This window comes from Sceloporus occidentalis, unplaced genomic scaffold (assembly GCF_023333645.1).
Source record: "Sceloporus occidentalis isolate IW3139 unplaced genomic scaffold, rSceOcc1.0.p SCAF_2, whole genome shotgun sequence".
In the NCBI taxonomy this organism is placed as follows: Eukaryota; Metazoa; Chordata; class Lepidosauria; order Squamata; family Phrynosomatidae; genus Sceloporus; species Sceloporus occidentalis.
Genome location: NW_028316982.1, coordinates 125,317,191 through 125,332,073, shown reverse-complemented (window position 1 = coordinate 125,332,073; position 14,883 = coordinate 125,317,191). Strand labels below are relative to the sequence as shown.

The 14,883-nt window shown below is 42.1% G+C and overlaps 1 protein-coding gene across 2 annotated transcripts in view; it reads right to left on the bottom strand.

Annotated features, from left to right (window-relative positions):
* Positions 1–14,883, bottom strand: part of LOC149318985 (sorbin and SH3 domain-containing protein 1-like) — a 204,580-nt gene that overhangs the window by 10,341 nt on the left and 179,356 nt on the right. For both annotated transcript variants that reach the window (XM_089510869.1, XM_089510868.1), the window contains exons 30-31: positions 12,295–13,032; positions 8,588–8,704 (exon numbers count right to left, since the gene is read on the bottom strand). In XM_089510869.1, the coding sequence (XP_089366995.1) occupies positions 8,588–8,704; positions 12,295–13,032 (855 nt within the window). The remainder of the gene's footprint in view (positions 1–8,587; positions 8,705–12,294; positions 13,033–14,883) is intronic.

The window sequence follows — 14,883 nt, the reverse complement described above, 5'->3', positions numbered from 1 at the left end:
TCCATAACTTCTGTGTATGACACTATCCAATGCCAACTGAGCAGACTAACCCACAGTTTTGTAAGTGCCAAAACACTCCTTTATGATGCCATTTATTATTATTATTATTAACCTTTATTTATGAAGCGCTGTAAATTTACACAGCGCTGTACATTTGATAGGGGATACTGGACTGAGGGTAAAGAAATCCCAAAACTGATGAATAAGGATGACTAAGGAAGTTCTATTTTCTATATGAATGCTATCCCTAAACTAATGGTGGTCCAAGGTGTACGGGATTAGATCCCCCTACTTAGATAATGGGCCAGCAATGGCCTAACCTTATAGCACAGAATCACCGAATCTTAGAGTTGGAAGGGCCATCCAGTGAAACCCAATGCCATGTAAGAATATGCAACTAAAGCACTCCTGAAAGATGGCCATCCAACCTCTATTTAAAGTTCTCCAAAGATGGAAAGTACAGCAACCTCTGGGGCAATCTACTGAACCACTGTAAAAAAGTTCTTCCTAATGTTTATGTAAAACCTCTTTTCTTGTAATTTGAATCCACTGATTCATGCTCTAGTCTCTGGAGCAGCAGAAAACAAGATCACTCCAGCTTCTGCATGATATCCCTTCAGATATTTAAAGATAGCTATTATGTCACCTCTCAGTCTCCTCTTCTCAAAGCCAAACATATCCAGTTCCCTAAGGCCTTGAGCAGATGGGGTCCCAATCACTGTGGGACCGCGCGGCAGAGGCCAGCTGCTGCTGGATCCCAAATGGGCTGCAGCAAGAAGCAGATAAAATAAATTCCTTTTGCAGCCAGATTTGGGTTGCCTTAGGTGGTCCCAGCGTGCCCCAGCATAGCTTCTGCATCGTTTAAGGGCATGCATCAACTAATCATCATGCCCCCAAATTGTGCGGAAGGTGCCTTTTTTGCCTGTCTTTTTCAGGCCTTCATTGTTTCCTCATAAGGCTTAATTTCCAGCAGCCCTTCTCTAAACATGTTCTAGCTTTCTCCACAAGGATTCCATTCCACTCCAACCCATAGTGAGTGCTATTGGATCCCCCACATACGACTTGGCCAAGTTTCTGGCCACACAATTACAAACCCATATAGGGCAGACCCCCCACCACATCAAGGACTCAGCTCACTTTATAAGAAAAATCAATAACCTTGAACTAAAACTTGGAGACATATTAATCAGCTTTGATGTGGTCTCCCTGTTCACCAAAGTACTCATAATGGACACCATGATACTCATCCAACAGATTTTTCCAGAAGACATCACAGCCCTGTTCGAACATTGCCTCACCACAAGCTATTTCCAGTGGGACAATGGATTCTACGAACAGAGAGATGGGGTAGCAATGGGAAGCCCTCTAAGCCCTGTGACAGCAAACTTTTTCAGCGCAACTGCTGGGGTCCAACAACCACTATCAGCAACTCAAACGAGTCCTGGGGTTAAATCAGACCCTTGGAGCAGAGCTGGCAAATTTCCAGAAGCAGAAGCATGGCTCCAAAGTCCAAGTTGGGATGACAGCAACTGGATGTCTTCCAGGAACTGCAGCAATGCAGGAACCTCTGGGGACACACAGCAAACCGATGCTATAGCTTCTTCTGATAAACCACCAGAGAAACTAAGTCTCCCAAAGTGCTCTTTATTCACAGTGCTATTATACAATACTAGATCTCTAAAACTCCAAAACATACCAATCCAACTCCTACTTCAAACCCACACCACACCCTTGCAACCCCTGGGCTTATATAGCCTCCAGACCATGTGGTCTGTCAAACCCAGTGAGTTCAGGTGTGTAGCCATGTCATGTGTCTCCTGTGCAATCTAGACACATGGTTTCATCATCCATGGCTACGTGCACTTGGGCACTGAAGTGTCCTTGAGCCAATGAGCTTCAGCTGTGCTGATCAGCCTTGCCACTCTGCTGAATGCTCATGGCCAAACACACACACATTAAGCATTTCCCTGTGTGCTGTGTTTTAACCCTTCAAATACCTGACAATCTTTTACATGGAACACTTTGAAAAGCAAGCCCTGGAAACAGCACCGAAAAAGCCCAAAACATGGTTCCGATACGTGGATGACACTTTCACCATTTGGAGCCATAGAGAAAAAGACTTGGCTGTGTTCCTGAACCATCTGAACAACATCCACCCCAACATCCAATTCACTATGGAAAAAGAAAAGGAAGGAACACTGCCATTCTTGGATGTCCTAGTCATCCACAAACTGAACCAACGTTTGGGTCACACAGTATACAGAAAACCCACCCACACACACAGACCGATACCTGCACAAGTACTCCAACCATCACCCAGGACAAAAAAGAAGCACAATCAAAACACTGGTAGACCAAGCAAAATGCATCTGTGAACCCCTCTTCTTGGAAGATGAACTGAAGCACTTGGACCGGGCTCTACAGGCCATTGGTTATTCCAGCTCAGACATCAGAAGAGCTGTCAGGCCCAGGAAAACCCAGAGGAGTGAAGACAAGCAGCCACTCAAAGGGAAAGTATTTTTACCATACATCAAAGGAGTTACAAATAGAATATACAAAGTAGTATATAAGAGGAAGCACAACCTGCAAATGGTTTTACAAACCGATGAAGAAAATCAGCAAATGCTTCGCTCAGCCAAGGACCAGAGAGACCCTCTCACAGCCGCAGGAGTTTACCGTGTACCATGCAGCTGCAGACAAGTCTACATAGGGACCACCAAACGCAGTGTGCAAACAAGAATCAAGGAACACGAGAGACACTGCAGACTGGGCCATCCAGAAAAATCAGCAGTAGCAGAACATGCCACAAACCATCTTGGGCATAAAATACTGTTTGAAAACACGGAAATTCTGGACCATGCCAACCACTACCATGTCAGGATGCACAGGGAAGCCACTGAAATCCACAAACACCTGGACAATTCCAACCGGAAAGAAGAAACCCTTAAAGTGAACAAAATTTGGCTACCAGTCCTGAGAAATACCAAAATAAGGACTCAGCAAATGCAAATGAGAAACCACTCAGAGTCAGAGGCTTTCCCAACAGATAATGATCACCAATTAGCAGACACTAATCCTCTTTTGCATTAGCCTCCCAGCCTGAGGCCTGCCATCAGCACAGAACAATATACATGGAAATCACTCCTGCATTCCCAGGCTCATACAGTATATACATCGTATATACTTGTGTATAAGTTGACCTCATGTATAAGTCGAGGTCAACTTTTGGGATCAGAAATGGGGATTTTTATATGTCCCATGGATAAGTCGAGGGTCAGTCTTAAGGGGCAGCCCAGCTGGGGAGAGGCTCCAGGACGATCATCCTCTCTCTAGCCGGCCTCCCTTCTCAGGAGGAGGGAGGCCAGCTGGAGAGGAGGCTATGAGGGGCAAATGCACACCCTTCCCAGCCTTCTCTCTCGCCGGCTTCCCTTCTGAGGAGGAGGGAGGCCGGCTGGAGAGAAGGCTCCGAGGGGCGAAGGCACACCCTTCCCTGCCTTCTCTCTAGCTGGCTTCCCTTCTCAGGAGGAGGGAGGCCAGCTGGAGAGAAGGCTCCGAGGGGTGAACGCGTCGCCCCAGCTGGGTTTTCTCTTGTGGAGCGAGCCTGATTGGGGAGAGGCTTGGTCAGAGGACCCCACTGACCTGCGAAGGCTGATGCCCGGTTAGTGACATACACAGGTAAAAGTACAGTACAATTATTTTGTCACTGTGAAGGTTGGAATTCTCTCCCTTCTTTGCACAACAACCAAAAACCCCTGACAATCCACCTTCCACTTGCACCTCCCCCTGCTCCATGGCCATATAGTGGCCAAAACATGGGATGGGTGAAAAGCTCCTGCCTATATGAATACAGCCAGATGCACAATAATGATATCATCTTTCAGGACCTCCAGAGGACCCACAAGAGGTCCTGGAACAAGTCATTACCTTCAGGTCACATAGCCAAAGACTTCTTAGCCACATCCCATTCTCTGGGGCAGTGAGTGCTAAAGGAAGGAGAGTTTGGGAGGAGGGGTGGGGGAAACATTTCATGGAACTTTAGATGGAACTTTACAATACATCTCCCAATGCAAGATCCCAGCCGAACCCTTCTCTGATTAAAACAGACAGTCATCACTATAGCTGGCAGCTAAACTATCTCCTTGCTATTTGAAGGGGGAGAATTTTATTTTTCTTTAATCAGTACGAATGTGTTTACTTCACTACCTCCAATTAAAGGGCATGCCAAAGCATAAGATTACAGTGTTATAGTTACAATGGTATAGGTGGTGACAATAGAGAAAAAAAAGGCTGCACAGGCACAGAGACCATGAAAGAATTAAAGCACTGGAAAAGGACTGCTCAGAAACATCAGATTTTGTCTGTTTTCCCTCAACCCTCCTGTGTAACCTTGGAAAAAGTGCAACTATTAGCAGACTCTACCAACAAGATTATAGCATGTGCTTGGGGTGAGATCTAAACTTAGACTTTGAGCCATGGCATTCTGGGAGTCACTGCTGTGAGGAGTCTCAACCTTAATTCTACAGAAGGCTGCCAGAGGCACGCACCTAACGGCACACTAATTTTATTTTTTTTATATAGTCAAAGAGGTTTTGGAGACTAGAGGAGAAGCTGACCTGAAAACATTGTTGGAGTGGGGCTCTTTAAATTTTTCACTTTTCTTTTCCCTTTTTCCTCAAGGGGCTAGTGGGGACTTTTCCAGGGAAGTGAGTCAGAGACTTGCCACTGGAAGGAGCTAGTAGCCAGGAACTCTACATAACTATTGGCCCAGTGACTTGAACTCAGTGACAGAGCTTGGGGACAAAGGCCAAGTTTAGCAGGGGAAGCCCACAGTCTTGTTTCAGTGCCTCCTTAAGACTTCTCAGTACATCTCTTTTTTTGATAAAATTACCAGCTTGTTAGATGAAGGGAATGCTGTGGATATAGTATATCTTGATTTCAGTAAAGCTTTTGACAAAGTTCCCCATGATATTCTTGCAAACAAGCTTGTAAAATGTGGGCTAGAAAAGGTAAATGTTACATGGATTTGTAATCGGTTGACTGGCCAAACCCAAAGGATGTTCAACAATGGCTCCTTTTCATCCTGGAGAGAAGTGACCAGTGGGGTCTCACAGGGCTCGGTCCTGGGCCCAGTGCTATTCAACATCTTTATCAATGACTTGGAGGACAAAATTAGGGGCATACTTATCAAATTAGCAGATGACATCAAATTAGGAGGAGTAGCTAATACCCCAGAGGACAGGATCAGGATTCAAAATGACCTGAACAGACTAGAAAACTGGGCCAAAGCTAACAAAATGAAATTCAACAGGGAGAAATGTAAGATACTGCACTTAGGGCAGAAAAATCAAATGCACAGATATAGGATGAGGGACACCTGGCTAAATGAAACTATGTGTGAAAGGAATCTAGGAGTCCAAGTAGACCACAAGTTGAACATGAGTCAACCGTGCATTGTGGCAGCTAACAAGGCCAATGTGATTCTAGGGTGCATCAAGAGAAGTATAGTGTCTAGATCAGTGATGGCGAACCTATGGCACGCGTGCCAGAGGTGGCACTCAGAGCCCTCTCTGTGGGCACACATGCTGTCGTCCTAGCACAGAGTTTGCCGGAGTCTCTTACTAGAAAGCCAGAGGGACGTGGCACTTTGCAATAAATAAGTGGGGTCTGGGTTGCAGTTTGGGCACTTGGCCTATAAAAGGTTCACCATCACTGGTCTAGATCAAGGGTAGTTATAGTGCCACTCTATTCTGCTCTGGTCAGGGCCCACCTGGAATATTGTGTCCAGTTCTGGGCACCACAATTCAAAAATGACATTGAGAAACTGGAGCGTGTCCAAAGGAGGGCAACTAAAATGGTGAAGGGTCTGGAAACCATGCCCTATGAGGAAAGATTTAGGGAGCTGGGGATGTTTAACCTGGAGAAGAGATGGTTAAGAGGTGATATGATAGCCCTGTTTAAATATTTGAAGGGATGTCATGTTGAGGAGGGAGCAAGCTTGTTTTCTGCTGCTCCAGAGACTAGAACGTGGAACAATAGATGCAAGCTACAGGAAAAGAGATTCCACTTCAACATTAGGAAGAACGTCCTGACAATAAGGGCTGTTCGACAGTGGAACAAACTGCCTCGGAGTGGAGTTTCCTTCCTTAGAGGTCTTTAAACAAAGGCTGGATGGGCATCTGTTGGGGATGCTTTGATTTAGATTTCTTGCATGGCAGGGGTTTGGACTGGATGGCCCTAGTGGTGTCTTCCAACTCTACGATTCTATGATTTATTCAAACCTAAATATGAAATGAATAGAATCCAAATGAATAGAATCAAGCTTCTTAATTAGTTGTAATTCAGCTATTCTACGATGCGATTTCACTATGCAATATTTCTGCTACAGAATCATTGATTTTAATCTACTCAGCAATGTTAGTAATGTACTGTATTGTAGTTAGCCCTCTGTATTAGCCCGCTAGCCATCTGTGGATTGGAGCATCCGTGGATGATCCTGACCCATTATTGTCAATGGCGGTGTGTGCACGCTGCCATGCCAATGCAGGCATGCACCTGTTATGCATCTACTGACGATAATGGACTTGAGGTCCTGCACTTTTTAGTATCTGCATGGTGGAGGGTGTTCCGCAACGGAACCCTTGCAAATAAGGACGGCTGACTGTACTGATGTTGTGCTGTGTGACTGATTATTTTGCATACGTTGAAGCTGTAGCAGAATTGTCAGAGGCTCTGCTTTTTGCTTTTCATTGCTGTATACAGGAGAAACAGAACAGAAACTGACACAAATTTTGTGCTTCAAGTTTGTACACAGTGTCAAGTCCAGCAGGACATCAAATTCAGAAGTTTAGCCTTCAGTAGTTAAAACTCAGTAAACCTTTATTTAGTAACTATAGATCTAGTTCAGAGACGTTCATTGTTAGAACTAAACAGCAAGTATTAACATTGCCTTAAAAAAAACAACTATGCAACATTTCAAATTCATTATAATTAATAAACACAATTGTTCCTCTTGTTCCCATACCACCCCTTTGGTATTGTTACAGCTAGATCCTTTTCATATTAATCACTTTGAATAGACTTGATTTCATGCCTGCCTCCCTTCTAGTATCATCTCACTCCCTGTGTCTGAGATCACCATGCTTCTGCATTATTTGTTTCTACTGTATAACTGAAAGCCAGTGTGGTGTGGTAGTCTGAGTGTTGGACTATGCCTCTGGACCACTGTTTGATTCCCAGCTTTGTTATGAAACTGACTGCGTGACCTTGGTTGATTCACATGCTGTCAGCCTCATGGGAAGGCAATAGTAAGCCTACTCTGAATAAATCTTGTCAAGAAAACTCCATGATAGGTTCACCTTAAGGTCACCATAAGCTGGAAATGACTTGAAGGAACACAACAACAACAACCTGTGTAACTCATCACAACAACTTCCCAATGTTTTATGGCAGGGAAGGTGCACTTGTAATTCCTGGCATACAGTTGCAAAACATGGTAATTGTGCATAGTCATGGGTGCAGGGTCTATGAAACTTATTGTTTTTGTTATGGCTAACTGACTCCTGTGAGGGAGTTGACCAGGCAGGCCCAGCTCCATCAGGGCTAGCCTGGAAGAAGAGACTCCTCCCTCCATAACTGTCATCTTCTGGCCTATGAGGGAGTTGACCAGGCAGGCCCAGCTCCATTAGGGCTAGCCTGGAAGAAGAGACTCCTCCCTCCATAACTGTCATCTTCTGGCCTATGAGGGAGTTGACCAGGCAGGCCCAGCTCCATCAGGGCTAGCCTGAAGAAGAAGAGCCCTCCCTCAGTCCATCTGCCTTGGTCCAGGCCTCAGAGGGAGAGAAGAATGCTGCACCTGATCCCCCCCCTCACCATTCCCTTCTCCTTTTGTGTTGTTTCTTTTTAGATTGTAAGCCTGAGGGCAGGGAACCGTCTATTATCCCCTCTGTTGTAAGCCGCCCAGATTCCCAGTGATTGGGCAGTATATAAATAAATCCTATTATTATTATTATTATTATTATTATTATTATTATTACACATGATTATTGTACTGTTAATGCGTACTAAACACTGATAAGTGGTATAGAAATGTACTTGCTATTGCTGTTTTATCTTCCAAAACTATATTAAGGTTTTGCCACTTGCTTCTTTGTGTACTTTGTGTATTGGAAAAAATGTCTAACTCCCTATAATAGCTAATGGCTGTATATTCCTATGCATTTCTATATATTTCTATGTGTGTAAATGAATGAATTATCAGAGACAGTACTACCACTTTACATGTACATATGTGGTGTGCATGTCCATTTACCTGTATTTACTTAGAGATATATGGTGGAACCTGTGCCTCTCCAGATGTCTCCAATCTCATGAGCTCCAGATAACATAGCCATAAGAACCAGCACAACAATGCCAATGTTGTCCAACAATGATTATTGCCCAAAAGGTTCTTCAAGAACAACTAGATGTTCCCTATCCCAATAAATCCAAAAGGGCACCTGACCATTGGCCATACAAGTTTTAAGTTACATAAAATTACATGAAAAAATAAAATATCAGGTTTTCATCCCTCCCTGCCCCATTCAGTTACCTGTGGTATGTTGACTCTACATGTGAGTCTGGGAGGTAGTTGTGTTCTAACAGCAAAAGAAGAAATTGCAGAAGGAGACAGAAGAGTAGATGGATAGAATGCTTTTGCATTTGCAGACTTTTAAAAGGAAAGAAAAGTTGGTCAGTGAAGAGCAGTGCCCTGTTAACAACATTATCACAGTAATTATGCTCTTTAAACAAGAAATATACTCTGAACCTGGGGCAAATAAGCCAGTGCAAGATCTAAAGTACTTTTCAGATTTTCTGTCCCATGTTAGCTTTGCAAGATTTCATTCATGCATTTTGAATTAAAGTTAGGTCATTCGTAGGCGTTCCATAAATACATACAGACAAGAGTGAGTGTTGATTAGGAATTTAGCCCTCCCAGGATTCTCTCTCACTGGTACATTAACATTTAGTTAAGTGCTGGGTCTTAAATAAGCTATTTAAAAGCTCTCCTCCCTCAACTTTCTAGTCTGAGCAGAACTCCCATTCCCCAGGTATTAGCTAGCCACTTACTTTCTATCAGGTTGTTCTCCTGAATCTCAAGGCTCCCACGGAAAAGAGGGGTACCTTGCAGATCAGGTGAAACTTAACAATGCCTGCTGGAAGTAAAGGAAGGGTAACCCTTGAAGGATAGGTGAGAATACAGAATAAACCATTTAAAGTTCTCAAGCCATGCAATAAATAGTCTGATTACTCATAATGGATTTTAAAAAAAATTAGGAGGTCACTAGGCTAGTTTGTTGAATAACCAAGAAGTTTTTTTGGCCACAAAGACTTGTCCATTCATGGAGGCCAGTCAACATCATCACATAAAGAGTCTGTAGTGCATGCAATGCAAAGCCAAATATTTATTTACATGCTAAGGTGAGAGGGGGATGCACAGGAATAGAAATGAAAAATGGTTGAACATTTTATTTTAACTCTTTTAACAGTGGTCATTTGGGTGTGTCATGGATATCCATCCCTTCAACAATAACATGGTTCAAATATATATGGCATTTAAAAGTTTTTATCCAGCCTGTGTGCAAGGTTAGTGTGTGCCCTCAAGACTGTGGGTGGGTGTCAGGTTTATTTTCTGCTTCTAGGGGCCCAGAAAAAAGCAAAAAGAAAATTAAAAATCAAATTTGTAAGTAGCCAGAGGGCACAGAAGCACAGGATTCAGGGGGACCCTAAGGATCCAGTAGAGGCTGTTCCATGAGGGCAAATGGAGCCACTGCCCTCTCAAAGGCTCCCCTGCAACTCTGACCTGAACTGGCTCACTCGTGCCAGCCTCATCAAAGAATCAGGTCCCAGGGTGGCATTGGCTATTTATCTCTTCCTTAGTGAATCTCCCAGTCTTCAGCAGAAAGTCTGTCACTCCAAAGATTAACAGGCACTCAGAATATTTCGTCTCTTAAATGCACTTTAAAAAGCAAGAAGGAAGGACAAGGCACAGGAGACGAGGGAAAAAAAAAACGGAGTGTACTGGTCAATGGATCCTTACAGAAGAATTGACCCAGGAAGAAATGATGCCAGGAAGCTAGTGCATGTCATGCTGGGCAGACTGCTGTTTTACATTCAATTTTACACTGATGCTTTCAAGAGTCTTTCTACTGTAGAAAAAGCATCTACTTTATTTTACAGTGATATTAACAGACGCAGACAGAAAGGAAGCTGCCTTGAAGACCAACTCTTATTTTATTTTATTCATTTCATGTGGAGGCTTACAACTGGTCATAGGAGCAGCAAATGAATTGCTATTTTCTTTCCTAGAGCACTGAGACTCTTTTTGTCACAGGCCTAGTTAATTTTGCTTGCAATTTGGGCAGAGCCGGAACAAATACGAGTGTGGGAATGAGTCTAGGCTTCTGCATGATTGTTCTTTTCCTTGGACTTCATGTTAAAGAAGACCATAAAGACATCAAAAGAAGCAGTTGCTAGAAGACAAATAATATTTGCAGAGGACTTCTGCATTGTGTCGAGGTCAGCAGTAGTTGTTGGCTGGGAAGACCTAAGAGGTCTAGTGAGGACGGGGGAGGCTGGGACAAACTGTGGTGGCAATTTTACTTCTTTTTCTCTTTCTGTCTTTCTTTTGTTGATAATTAAAGACAATGGTTAATAATACAAGTGTCTCTGAACAGATGGGCTGATTAATGTACACAGTGACATTTTTATCACCATAAGCAAATGAATCTGCTTATCTTTGGTAGAATATTCTTGTCATTGCCACATGTCTTCTTGTTACCCAACCACCATTAAGATAATTTTCTAACTCAGGATGCCTCCAGATAAGGAAAAAGTTTCTGGAAATCATAGGTTTTATTCCTGTAGAGAGCAATTTTATACTGGAGATCCACAAGATGATTTTGTCATTTCAAAGTATTTTCTGGGAGCTCCTGGCATTTACCAAAGGCTTTTCATTTCCATTCCCCAGGTCAGTTTATATCAACCCAGTATTCTCCAAAGTACAATATATCTGTATTTGCTATGTAATTCTACTGTTTAGAAAGATGTCCATCACCAAATAAACACAGCTACTGTTTTCAGGACAGAGATCAAGTAATGGAAAGATTGTTAGCACTAAAACAAAATTATCTAAATGCTTAACTAGTGCTACTGCTAAAGCACTTTAACATTTTGATTATAACTCCTGAATAATAACAACAAATGATCAGGTAAGAAGGAAAAGATACCAAGATACTTCAAGGAGAATGGGATGCAAACCCACAAACACACAGTTACAAAAACAACTGGAAATGCTTTTCAAAGAAGTAGCTGGGTTAGTCTTTTGCAGCATAAAAAGGAGGAAGGGAGGGGGAAAATAATAGGAATGTGGCAGTAACTATAAATGTACTTTATTCTTGAGGCTTTAAGTATACTCTTCACTGCATCTAAAGAACAGGATTTATAGTTACAAAAGCTCATGCTAAAATAAAATCCAGTTAGTCTGAAAGGTGCTTGCATTCTTATATTTTATCCATCTGAAGGCATCCTTACCCAAGTAAGACTATGCATATGATAAAGTTGGTGCAGTTTACAAAAGTTTGTGCCATATTATGGTACTAAAAGACTTTCTCTTGGGACTCTAGTTAGCTGTATGTCATTTTTAAACACTGGACTATAAGCAGATCACAAAAATATGGTATTAATGACGACTTAAATTGCATTTAGAGATTTTCTCTAATGAACTCAAGGTGGTATACATGGTTTTTCTCCTCATTTTATCTCTCTATTCACTCTATGCTTAGGCTTAATGAAAGTAAATGGTACATTTAATAGCTGAGTGGGGACTTAAATCTGGACACTGGAGGCTAGTTCTCCTATTATATATATAACCTTCCCTCTGGGGTCCTGGGGAAAAACAGTTTAAAACTTCAGTGTTTTATTGTCAGTGCCCTATGGCACCAATTGTTTCACTAAATTCCCATCTCCAAATTCCATCTTCTTAAAAGCTATCTACAGCCATTTTGTATAATTAGCTCCCTATCATATAATAACCTTGTGTGACAGACTAGGTATGGGAGTCCTTTGTAGGAAATCTCTATATTGGGATTCAAACAAAATAACCATCAATATATTTCCATGGATTTTTTCCAAACCAATTGACTTTAATATTAAACAAGAAGCAAAGTTATAAGAAAGACCAATAATATGTGGCACTCTCCTTGACAAATGCAAAAGTGTAAATTGCAGGAAAACAAAACATGCATGCAGAAAAAGTACCTTCGTAGCCCTGTTTTGACTCTCCCTCTGTTCAATATCTTTATAACTGTTCATCTCCCTTGTCTTGGAGCCATCTCCCTGCTCTTGATAATGCTCCCTCTTTTCAAAGGTATGAAGAGATTTCTTTTGAGGGCTAACACCCTTCTCCATCTCTGAAAGGCGCCTTACTCTACTTATCTCAGGAATGCCACTGCGGTCTTTGTTGGCTGTAAGACATTCCTCCCTGTCAATGCTTCCTCTGACTCTTCTGATCTTCTGTGACTTGTCATGGTGGCCAGTGACATCACTGAGCTCTGAGAGGTAGCTATCAGGACTGCCAACTACAGAGTAAGGCAAATTATTGTTGCTTGTGTGATAAGAAGGGGAGCTAGCAAACCTTTCTTCACTTTGCAGATTCATCAAACTCATGTCCTGAGCGGATGACTGAGGCTCACAGAAGGAAGGCAGTGGGGAGATAACAGATGTGGGAGTTGAGGAATTGGAGATGTTAGAATGGTGAAGGCTAATGGAAGGTGAGGGACTGGCCACTGATGAAGGACTGAGATAACCAGTGTTACAGAGAGAAGCATCAGGAAGAGGTGGTAAAGGAGGGGTGACATTTGGAGTTTGGGTACAGGTTGCTCCCAAAGTCAGGGAAATCCATTCCGAGGTGATGGCCTGCAATTCAGGAGACAAGGCCGGGCGCATGAAGGGCAATGGTGGGGGAGTTGGTGTGAAAAGCAGCTCAGAACTGTGAGACTTCCAAGAAAAAGAAGGGGGAGAAAAGAAAAGAAAAAGTTATTTAAAAAAAGAACTCAGACAAGGGATATACAGCAGGAGAATGAGGAGAAAATTGGAAAAAAAAGGTGTAACTGAATATAGAAAAATCATCAGGTTTGGTCTGCCATGAGCTCAGAAATACAGCAAGTGAAACAAGCAATCTAAATGTATGCTCTGCCCGTTCACTAAGGATAACAACTAAACATAACAATAGCAGGACACAATCTGGCTCCTGAAAATCCTCTATAAATTGCAGGGGGTGGGTATGCAAACTGGAGTATGGTTAGACAAGAAGATGGCTGAATCTTCTCTCTGATGGTACTTTTCTATCAATATTGGTAACTGTATTTGTTTAGATTTGTTTCTTTTGGTGATGGTTATTGCTCATGTACAGCAAAGGCATCTTTAAAACACTGAGCAATGTTTTATAATTAAAATATTTGACATATTTCAATGTTAATATTTGGATTAAGCAAACAGGCTGACATTCTATTTAATGCTGGATGTCAGTGTAATTTTGCAGGAGATCTGGGAGAGAGAAACAGGAATAATGAACTGTAATCAATTAATGATCACTTTGAGATGTGCAACCTGGGAGATAACTGTTGCACAAAGCGGTACTGGATGCTTCTTTGCATAGTGTCCTAAAAGGTAATGGTGCTAGTATAACCCCTAGTTTCACCAACATAAGAGATTAAGAGGCTTTTGGCTTCAGTCTGCACAAATTTCTGATACAACAGTTTCTGACAGAAGTGGTTGTATCAGATATTTTTGAAGACTGGTTTCTTTAACCTGTAAAGCACCCCGTCTAACCCTAAAGATGGACTTATAATACTTATATGCTAAAACATACTGGGAATTGCAATAAGAAAACATCACTGCATATTATCCTGGCACATGCCCCTTTAATGTGCAGATTTTAGAGGATTCTGGGGTGTTTTTTTTTGGGGGGGGGCGGTATTTCTACCGCATGAGCTCTAACATGAGAAAAATTGGTAACATACTGATTATATAGGAACAAGACAGGTGCAGGCAAGGGAAGGTTCAGTATTTTAAATTTTACCATTTCCTAACTCCTTTATAAGAGATGTGTTCTACACACACAAGGCCAGATTAAGAAATGGATCCATTGGGCTGCAATTCATAGAATCACACAGTTGGAAGAGACCGCAAGGGCCATCCAGTCCAACCGCCTGCCATGCAGGAACTCCCAATCAAAGCATCCCCATCAGATGGCCATCCAGCCTCTGTTTAAAAACCTCTAAGGAAGGAGACAGGCAAATTCCTGTGTCTTGCATTGGATTAAAGTCAGAACAAATTTTGAGACAGAAATCAGAGAACCTTGATCAGCTTTAGTTGTAATCTTTGCATGACAACCTAATCTTTTTTCTTTACTGCTCAGAATTAACCACTACCTAATTGGCATTTATATCACAGGTACTGTAAATATTTTCTTGTTTCTTATTATTAGGATTGCACAATATTCCTTGCTTTTAGAATTACTTGAAATTTAGGCATGTATAATAGAATGCTGATTCCAGTTTTCCAAGGTCATAGAATGCATGCCAAGAATCTGCAAAGAGAGAAAAGTTTGCATAAAAATTTATTATGGATGACTATAAAAGAAAATATGGAACCCGATTTGAGCAAGTTTAAAGTGTTCTCATATTAACATGTTTCCAACTGAAATTGCTCTGGATGCCACTTTATCAACTGCTAAAGTGATATCTAAAGCCAATCCCAGTGGGAAAAAAGAGGATCCTATGCTTGGATGTGATAGGACTCCTGATCAACAGTCATTCCACCAATTGCATCCCTGCTGCACAAGTG